Below are 10,215 nucleotides of genomic sequence, written 5' to 3' on the forward strand. Positions count from 1 at the left end.
CATGAGCAAGTCACAAGCAGAAAACATCTTCAGAAACCACTCCCCAGGTCCCATCACCCCTCTTCTCAATCATTTCAGATGAGGACTCCCCTCTCACACTCTCAGCCACTCTGCAGTGAATTTTCAAACTGATGCTACATGATTCCAGTCCTTTTAATTTTAGCAAATTTGGGGAGATAGTGAGGACAGCAAATCCTGGTGCACTACAGTCCATGGGGTTGCAAAGAGTCGGCCATGACTTAGGGATTGAACAAGAACAATGACATCTACTTCTGTTTACATCCTTCACTCTGTTATTTAACAGTCCTATTGACTTGATGTGAGCAGCTCCTTCCTGCACACTTCTTGATTTTTCTGATTTTGCCCCACTTGAGTAACTCAGCATCTCTCTAAATCCACCCCCACCCCCGGAAAGAATAAAAAATCCACTCACAGGGATCCACCCATGACACCTGGGGACTTCACTGAAGGTTTGCCGGAAGCAGAGGTGATCAGCAAGAAGACCTCCCTTGGACACTCTGCTTCCCGGAGTCCTTTCAGCCTCTCTCCTGTCTCCTTCCCCATTTCTCCCTCTGACTGCGCTCTCTCGCCCAACGCCTGCTCAGCTTCACAGGGATCCTAGCAGAGAAAGATTTAGCCAACTACCGCCCTTCACCAGTCTGCCCCTAGCTAAGCACAGCTCTTATACTTTCTAATCATTTTTTAAAGGAAAAAGTATACTTCATGACATCACATGAAATTTAAATGTCAGTGTGCACAAAGTGTCCTTAGACAATAGCCACCTCATTTGCTCATTATCTCTTTATTTTTAAAAAAAAGTCTATAATTTGTATCATCTGGGGCTGCTTTCCCACTGGGCAGGCAGACAAATGATTGATGTATGTATGTATGTATGTATGTATGTATGTATGTATGTATGTATGTATGTATGTATGTATGTGTGTGTGTGTGTGTGTGTGTGTGTGTGTGTGTGTGCACGCGCACGTTTCAGGCTGTGCGAATGGGTGCTGTCGGCAGGGACCCAGTGTGTGCTCCCTTACCCATCCCCATCACCCCTAAGTGTTTGCTGAGCACATGGACCCTCATCATCAAAAAAAAAAAAAAAAACCGCAAAGTTTTCAATAAATGTCGGTTTTATGTGTAAATTTACTTATTAAAATAGAACAAACTACTTTCCCCCCTAGATTTAATTCCCTTTCATTGCATCTATATGAGGAAATGGAGAACCATCAAAAACGGACAGAAAACCAGATCATCAAATATGAACAAGAGCAGCTCAGCCGGGCAAACCAGTATCTGGCCCTCCTGCAGGAGAAGCTGGTAAGGGCTGTTATTCCCCTGTCTGGATGTGAGCAGTGAGTCCGTCTCTCGAGAGCCACGCTTGAAACCTCACAGTAACCTTCGGCGCCTCAGTAACTGGTGTTTTAGCACTGGAATAGGAATCCAGAGGCCTGCCTTCTGGTACTATCTGCTCCTCCCCAATTCTGTGACCCCCCAGGCCTCCGGGTATCTCTCCCTGTAGCAGCGTAAAAACAAAGAGAGCTTTTAAAAGTACAGATTCCTGGTCCCAGCCCAGAGCTGAAGCATCAGACCCTCCAGAGCCTCCCCTGGGGATCTGCTCCTGGATAAGCTCCTTGGGTGACGCTCAGACACGATAAAACCTGAAAAGTGCCTTAAACAAGTCGTTTTTACCTGTCTGGAGATCCGCTGGTAGATCAGCAGAGGTTTCCAAAACTCCTTTTCCAGGTCAGACCTTGTAGAGACACCCCCAGGCTTCGGGGTGAGGCGACAGGCATATAGAGGAAATCTATTGCAGGCTCCCTCCTCCAACCAGCAATGCCGGCCACGCTGCTGAGCCCCGACGGGAGCGCAGCACGACCAGCCTTGCAGGTGATTCAAGTAAGATGATTCTGGAACTTTAGGAGAGCGGCTTCCGGCAGCCCGGGAAAGGACGCTCCCGTTACCCAACCTGAGCTTGTTGACGTGGATGGAGGCAGGAGTCCCAGGGACGGAGGTCAACGTTACAGCTTTATCACTGATACGGCTGTTGAAGGACGTGTGGTCCGATCTGCCCCAAGCGGGCCCGCTGGTTCTGGAAGACTCCTCCACCAGTTCTAGGCCGCACTAGGTGAGAAGGCGGTCATCTGCGGGCAGAAGGCGCCTATCACAAGGAAGAGAGGCTGGAACCCACCATTCCTGAGGCGGGTAGGCCCAAAGAGCATCAAAGGGAGCCAAGTCAGCCTCCTGCGTTTCTTTCTTCCCTCCCAGGGAGTGAGGAGGGCAAAGAGCTCGCTTGTCCCAGGGCTGCCTCGGCAGCCCCACCCTGCTGCATGCTAGAATCACCTGGGGAGCTTGCAAATGCCATCCACTCCTGGGTTCACACAGCCCATTAAATCAGAATTGTGTGTAGGGGTTGGGGGGGGGGGGGTTGGGGGGGGTGGATAATGGGCCAGGTGATTCTAATAGAAAGCAGAGATAGAGAATCACTATTCTGCCTGAAGCCTGTTCACATAGAGACAGAAAGTTCAGGGAATAAGAACGTCTAATATTTAGGAGAATGTCCCAGAAGCTCAAGTCAAGCAGAATGTAAAATACCTTCCTTGGCAACACTTCTTTAAATGCTACAATTCCAAATCCTCCAGGCATTTCATAAGGGCCACAGCCCTTTCTTATAGCATGTAGAATTTCAGAAACTACAAATGAACAAGGCCACTTGTGAATAGCTTTAGATCCAAGGGAACCTGGTTTGGAAACACATTTATTACAGGAAAGCAAACTTGTTAAAATGCATTCTCTAAGATGAAATTCAAATCCACAAAGGTTTTCAGCAGTTTTATCACATGACCTCTTTTGTAGGATATGTCTGAAAAAAACATGGAAGAAAAATTACTGAAGCTTTCGAGCAAGTTAGAGAATTTCATTAACACAGAGAAGTATGAATCTGATCTGAACAAAATAAAGCATACAGAAAATAAACTGTCCAAGAAGATGAGCCAACTGGAAAAGCACATCTGGGATGAATTAGAGAAAATGCAGGATGAATATCAATCAGGTGAGCAGATACCTTTAACTGAGTCAAGAACATCAGTCCTTTCTTATCCAGTCCTTCAGGGTTTTCTACTTTGAGCTAATGGCCAGGGAGGAATCTTGTCATTAGTCAAGTGACATTCTTTGTATTTCATCCTACTTTCCTAAATAACCCATAGAATGTCGACGTATCACCGGAGGGAAGGTAAATATGCAAATTTAGTTTCTCACTCACACGTTGCAGGGACACAAGTTGCCTTTGCGGTGAGATTTATTTTTTAGTCTGTAAGATCATAGAATCATAAAATTGTCAGACCTGGAAAATCCTTGGAGATCATCAAGACCTGACTTGTGGTTATATCATGAAATTAAGAGTCTAGGTCAGATGTCCCTCATTGAACTGCAGGTAATGAGCCTGGACAGTTGTCAAACTGGAGACCTGACCTTTAGAAGTCAAGAGAGAGAAATGAATGAGCAGAGTTCAGTATAATGACTGCTTTTCTTCTTAAGGAGGCTAATGGCAGCAGTGTCAAGCTGAGCTAACATCAAAGAGGATTAATTTGAAAGGCTCATCTAATTTGGCAAAAGGAAGGATGCAGGGATAGGTGTAGCAGAGCAGCCAACTGCCTCGAGTCACAATTTTGAGAATTACCAGGAATCAGAAGTTTCCTTTATGAGAGACAACCCCAATTTAACTGAGCCCAACTTTTAGGGTTCTGCTTGCTATTTACCCATTAAAGATGGAATTTACTCATTGTTAGTACAATCCCAGTATGAACTGAAGAGTAATTTGTAATCTATATGTTTCTGCACTTTACTAAGTGAGAGCCTAACAAATGGGGACTCCCAATTAATGGTTTGCTTTTATGCCTTTAACAAAAACGTGCTGAGAAATGACTGTGCGAAAGCCTCCAGTGAGTCAGCAATGGGCTGTACCCTGAGAAGCTTGAGGTCTGGTAGGCTGTGGTCCTGAGTGCCTGGACTTTGATATAACAGAGACACAAAGTGCTGGGCGCAGGCGTAGGGGGAGCAGCTGGCAACGGACCAAGTCCTGCAAACAGGTTGCTTTCAGAGAAGGTTTAAAATCTCATCTGTGGCCTTTACCTTCAATTTTGTAATAAGAATAAAAAAAAGAGATCATCCAAATTTCTTGTCCAAGTGGACAGAAAGAAAACATTTTAAATTTCTCTCTTGAAATATAGAATTATTTCATTATGCAATCTATGGGGATTGAGGGGAAGGACAGAATTGAAATTTCACAATGAAGCCAGATACTAGTTGAAACACCGTTGCTAATGCATTCTGATGACATTATAAGAAAAAGATTATTATACATTTTTAGACCATTTTTAGACTGGTCTTAATGGAATTTAATATGCTTTGATTAAACAATGATCGATTGTGGCAGGACTGCTGACTAGTAACTTTTGTTAAAAAAATTTTTTAAAGGTCCAATGCCTTATTTAGCTTCAATATACCTATTTTCATATCCTCTTCCAGGATTTAAATCGATTCATGACTCTCTCAACTCCCTCCAACGAATACAGAAAACAAAGATGGATTTAGAAAAATATAAAGTACAGAAAGACCTAAAGAAATTGCAGCGTAAGATAGTGGAACTCCAGGAATCATAAACTTTCCAGTCATCTTCTCTTTCACCAGTCAGTGGAATGGTTTCCTGGGAAATGTTGAGGGGAAAAATCCCTTTGAGATGTTTACTGCTTCTATTTCTTACCACCTTTCTATGGTGATGAATGTACCAGAAAACCCAATAAAGCAGGGAATTTTATGATGTCTTGATTAATTTATTAGTGAAAAATTTAGGGAATTTCTTTCCATACATGCCTCTATATTTTTATTTGTCCACAAATCTGCATGTTATTCCTATAGGCCTGGTGAAGTAGGCCTGGTGTAATATATTAAAGAATGGTGCAAACTGTAGGAAATTAGAGACAGCTTACTAGTCTAAAAAGAATAGCAACTATGCAGTTCCAGTCCATTATTTACATGCATGTAATCCTGCAGATGACACCACCCTTATGGCCGAAAGTGAAGAAGAACTAAAGAGCCTCGTGATGGAAGTGAAAGAGGAGAGTGGAAAAGTTGGCTTAAAGCTTAACGTTCAGAAAACTAAGATCATGGCATCCGGTCCCATCACTTCATGGCAAATAGATGAGGGAACAGTGGAAACAGTGGCTGACCTTATTTTTCTGGGCTCCAAAATCACTGCAGATGGTGATTGCAGCCATAAAATTAAAAGACGCTTACTCCTTGGAAGGAAAGTTATGACCAACCTAGACAGCATATTAAAAAGCAGAGACATTACTTTGCCAACAAAGGTCCATCTAGTCAAGGCTATGGTTTTTCCAGTGGTCATGTATGGATGTGAGAGTTGGACTATAAAGAAAGCTGAGTGCTGAAGAATTGATGCTTTTGAACTGTGGTGTTGGAGAAGACTCTTGAGAGTCCATTGGACTGCAAGGAGATCCAACCAGTCCATCCTAAAGGAGATCAGTCCTGGGTGTTAATTGGAAGGACTGATGCTGAAGCTGAAACTCCAATACTTTGGCCACCTGATGCAAAGAGCTGACTCATTTGAAAAGACCCTGATGCTGGGAAAGATTGAGGGCAAGAGGAGAAGGGGACGACAGAGGATGAGATGGTTGGATGGCATTACCGAATCAATGGATGTGGGTTTGGGTGGACTCCGGGAGTTCGTGATGGACAGGGAGGCCTGGCGTGCTGCGCTTCATGGGGTTGCAAAGAGTCAGACATGACTGAGTGGCTGACCTGAACTGAATCCATTATTGTCCAAAATTTTATTTTTCAAAAAAACCAGAAACCTGGTTTTATATGAAACCATTTATAAGCATTAGCAACTAGTTCTTAAACTATGAGGGAAATGTCTCTGGGACGCATACAGCCAAGTGAACTGTCAGACTGCAACTTCTAATGCAGAAGTTTTAATTTTCTAACAGTCCCAATATCTATACCAGGTCTAACTTCTGTGTATTTAAAATACTGATTCTTGTACTCAATTTGTATCAGAATTATGAGCAAGTAAGAGTTAACCATCTAAAAAAAATAACAGCTTCCATGAAAATCATCCAACATAATTTTATCCTGCTGCTAAATTTAGAAGCACTGCAAAAATATGAATTCAGTTCAGTTCGGTTCAGTTGCTGAGTCATGTCTGACTCTTTGCGACCCCATGGACTGTATAGTTCATGGAATTCTCCAGACCAGAATACTGGAGTGGGTAGCCTTTCCCTTCTCCAGGTTATCTTCCCAACCCAGGAATCAAACCGGGTTCTCCTGCATTGCAGACAATTCTTTACCAACTGAGCTACCAGGGAAGCCTTAGGCAGAAGGTGCAGCCTAAGCAAAGGCCTGGAGGCCAAAAAAATGCGACCCAGGCCAGAAACTGAAGTTCAACACAGTCAGAACCTAAAGTGTGGTAGGAAGGGGGGGAGAGTGGGGGAAGGTGAGCAGGAAAGAGCAAGTTGGAGAAGTTAGGGGAGTCCGGTGTCTGATCACAAAGGGTCGTATAACTCATGTTGAGGAACTTGGGCCTTATCTTCAAAAAAAAGTCCTTTGAGGGATTTTGCATAGGAGAGTGACATGATAAGATTTGCATTTTAGTAAAACCCCTCTGTCTGGAGAGCACAGACTACAGACACAGTGGGAGAACAAATGTGGGTGAAAAGTAGGGAGATACTGCAGGAGAGCGAGAATGCTGAGCTCAGCTTTAAATGAACTGATTTGAAGATATGATGAGATGTCCCAAGACTTCCCTGATAGCTCAGTTGGTAAAGAATCCACCTGCAAAGCAGGAGACCCCAGTTTGATTACCTGGGTCGGGAAGATCCGCTGGAGAAAGGATAGGCTACCCACTCCAGTATTCTTGGGCTTCCCTTGTAACTCAGCTGGCAAAGAATCTGCCTGCAGTGCAGAAGACCTGGGTTTGATCCCTGGGTTGGGAAGATCCCCTGGAGAAGGGAAAGGCTCAGTTCAGTTCAGTTCAGTTGCTCAGTTGTGTCCGACTGTTTGTGACTCCATGGACTGCAGCACGCCAGGCCACCCTGTCCATCACCAATTCCCAGAGTTTACTCAAACTCATGTCCATTGAGTTAGTGATGCCATCCAGCCATCTCATCCTCTGTGATCCCCTTCTCCTCCCGCCTTCACTCTTTCCCAGCATCAGGGTCTTTTCAAATGAGTCAGTTCTTTGCATCAGGTGGCCAAAGTATTGGAGTTTCAGCTTCAGCATCAGTCCTTCCAATGAACACCCAGGACTGATCTTTTTTAGAATGGACTGGTTGGATCTCCTTGCTGCCCAAGGGACTCTCGAGAGTCTTCTCCAACACCACAGTTCGAAAGCATCAATTCTTGGTGCTCAGCTTTCATTATAGTCCAATTCTCACATCCATACATGACCACTGGAAAAACCATAGCCTTCACTAGATGGACCTTTGTTGGCAAAGTAATGTCTCTGCTTTTTAATATGCTTTCTAGGGTGGTCATAACTTTTCTTCCAAGGAGTAAGCGTCTTTTAATTTTATGGCTGCAGTCACCATCTGCAGTGGTTTTGGAGCCAAATAAAATAAAAGTTGGCTACCCATTCTAGTGTTCTGGCCTGGAGAATTCCATGTACTGTCTAGTCCATGGGGTCACAAAGAGTCGCATGACTGAGTGACTTTCACTTTCACTTGAGATGCCCTAAAGGAGGTGTCCAGTGATCAGTGAGACCTAAGGACCTGGAGCTTGAGACAAAGAATGGAACTGAGGATTTAGCCCAGAAATGGTTAGTGAAGATATGAGTGCGGAAGGAAGAGATTGCCTAGTCTTGGAAGGGAGAGGTGGGCGTGGGAGACGTGAAGATTACGTGAGAAACTCAGACCATGAGAGAATCCAAGGACACCTCACACTTAAGGAACAGGCAGAAGAGGACACTTGGTGAGTATAGGGAGCCAGCAGTGAGGTAGGAGAGGAAGCATCATAGTCTGAGGGTTTCGATCTTCCCTGGGAGTTCCTGCTAGCAGATGGTGCCAAGCATCAGCTTGGGAGTTCTACCGGCAATGCTTCAGAGCCGATCTCTCCTTGTCAACGAGGTCCCTGTCCTACGACGTAAATAGAAAGTTGGATGTATCACACAACTCAGTAGAGAGAGCTTATACATGCTTTCCCGACTGCCCTTCCGTATAAAATGAATGTGCTGCACCTAACAGACACAGAGAGGGGGGTGAACCCTCCCACACGGAGGAAGGATTATCGTCTGGAAAAAAACAAGAGGCTGTTTCGGCCCCTACGCAGCTCGGCATTTCCCTCTTCAGGAGATTCGAGTCACACACATTTGTGGTAAAGTTCTGCTGTTTAAGATGTTCCCTTTATTATACAGTCATGAAATTTTCTAACTCCATAGACTAAATTTCCATAACCCCAGGTTCCCGGGTAGAGTTTTTCTTACCTCATTTTCAGATCATATTTATGAGATGTGAGGTAAAAATGATCGGTGTGCTCGGCAGGATGTCATAAACCAGGCCCTGCTTTAAAATCCCGAGACGGAAACTGAGAAAACAGAACAAAACAAAAATACAAACGTCTAATGCTGGGAAGTCTCAAGGGATCCTGAGGTCTGACATACCTGAGTTTAAAAGCAGCACCACAGTCACTATACGTGCAACTGTGGATATGCTCTCTAACTTTGGGGTCAGTTCACTCATCTTAACGTGGGAACAATACCACTAAGATTAAAAAAAAAAAAAAAAACTGAGCCGTTACCAGGTATCAGAGATGGTTCCAAGCACTTTACCTGTATTAACTCATTTAATCCTCCAAACAGATGTGTGTTACTGAGGCATAGAGAGATGAAGCGATTTATGTTAAGCATGAGGTGCTAAGTATCAAGAGCTGCCCCTATGAAGTTGAGCCAGAATTTGAACTCACCAGTGCAGAGAATTTGCTCTTAAACATTCTGCTATATTGTTTCTCTGAATATGTGTCTGATCCATTGTAGGTAATACACCTGATAAAGGGACTGATTAATAATAACAAACAGTCTTAAATCCTTATGGGAAAAAACAAGTTCCTAGTACTCTTTCGGGCAACTCTGGATTGAATCAGTGTTGTTCCAAAAGGTCCCTGTACTGTGTATATTGCTTGTCCTCAGTCACTTCAGTCATGTCAGACTCTTCTGTGGCCCCATGGGCAGTAACCTGCCTGGCTCCTCTGTCCATGGGGTTTTCCAGGCAGGAATACTGGGGTGGGTTGCCATGCCCTCCTCCAGGAGATCTTCCTGACCCAGGAATCAAACTCGCATCTCCTGCATCACAGGAGGATTCTTTACCACTGAGCCACCGGTGAGACCCAGAGCCATATGCTATGTATACTGGTTTGCAATAAACCTAGCAGTAAACCAAAGCAGTAAGAAGTACTGAGGAAGTTCTTCTACTTTAAAAGCACTTCTTATTGTTTCTGGGGATGGAGGCTAACAGCTACTTCTATGGACTACTAGAGGCGGGTAAGGTGCTGGTGCCAGTGAGCTGTGAAGTGTATTTCCTCCAGAAGTTCTGGCCATCAGAAGCACACCCAAGAGCTATGAATGCCAGGTCAAAGTCATTAGTATCCAACTAACAGATGCTTCTCCAAAAACTGCTATGTACTACATTCACAAGAGTGACATTCAGGGTTGGGCTTCAAGGGCCCAAGGCCTACACGGAAGGGTAGGAATGATGCTGGATGAACCTACTCCTGCAGTCCAAAACCACTCCTAAACCAAGGAACCTACCTAGTCTTTGTTCTTAAATTTCATTGCTTAGCACTTAAAGGTTTTTACATATTCACAACAGCACAATCTTCACAACACAAAAGTCCTCAAGAAGAACAAACAGACACCCATGAGCCTTCATGGATACTTCTCGGCAAGGACTGGTTAATAACTATGGAGAGCAAGGCTTTTCAAAGCCAAGGAGGTGCTAGGTACCTAAGACATACGAGGGTCAAAAGAAAGTTGATCAGTGTTCATAGGTATCCACCACTGCCTGAATTTGAGTCAAGTGAGTTAATAGGTCATTCTGAATAATAGTTCTTTGACAGAAAAGCCATCCAACCACATACAGAACACTAACTCTGAGGCAATATAGGGCTGACCTCAGGCAATTTTGAAATATATTTGTTTCCACCTTATTG

General features: G+C 44.1%; 1 protein-coding gene across 1 annotated transcript in view; it reads left to right on the top strand.

Annotated features, from left to right (window-relative positions):
- FAM81B (family with sequence similarity 81 member B) overlaps positions 1-4,816 on the top strand; it is a 51,514-nt gene extending 46,698 nt beyond the window's left edge. The window contains exons 8-10 of the mRNA XM_020873033.2: positions 1,185-1,320; positions 2,857-3,052; positions 4,528-4,816. Of these exons, the coding sequence (XP_020728692.2) occupies positions 1,185-1,320; positions 2,857-3,052; positions 4,528-4,661 (466 nt within the window). The 3' untranslated portion in view covers positions 4,662-4,816. The remainder of the gene's footprint in view (positions 1-1,184; positions 1,321-2,856; positions 3,053-4,527) is intronic.
- Positions 4,817-10,215: the final 5,399 nt, after the last annotated feature.

This window comes from Odocoileus virginianus, chromosome 3 (genome assembly GCF_023699985.2).
Source record: "Odocoileus virginianus isolate 20LAN1187 ecotype Illinois chromosome 3, Ovbor_1.2, whole genome shotgun sequence".
In the NCBI taxonomy this organism is placed as follows: domain Eukaryota; kingdom Metazoa; phylum Chordata; class Mammalia; order Artiodactyla; family Cervidae; genus Odocoileus; species Odocoileus virginianus.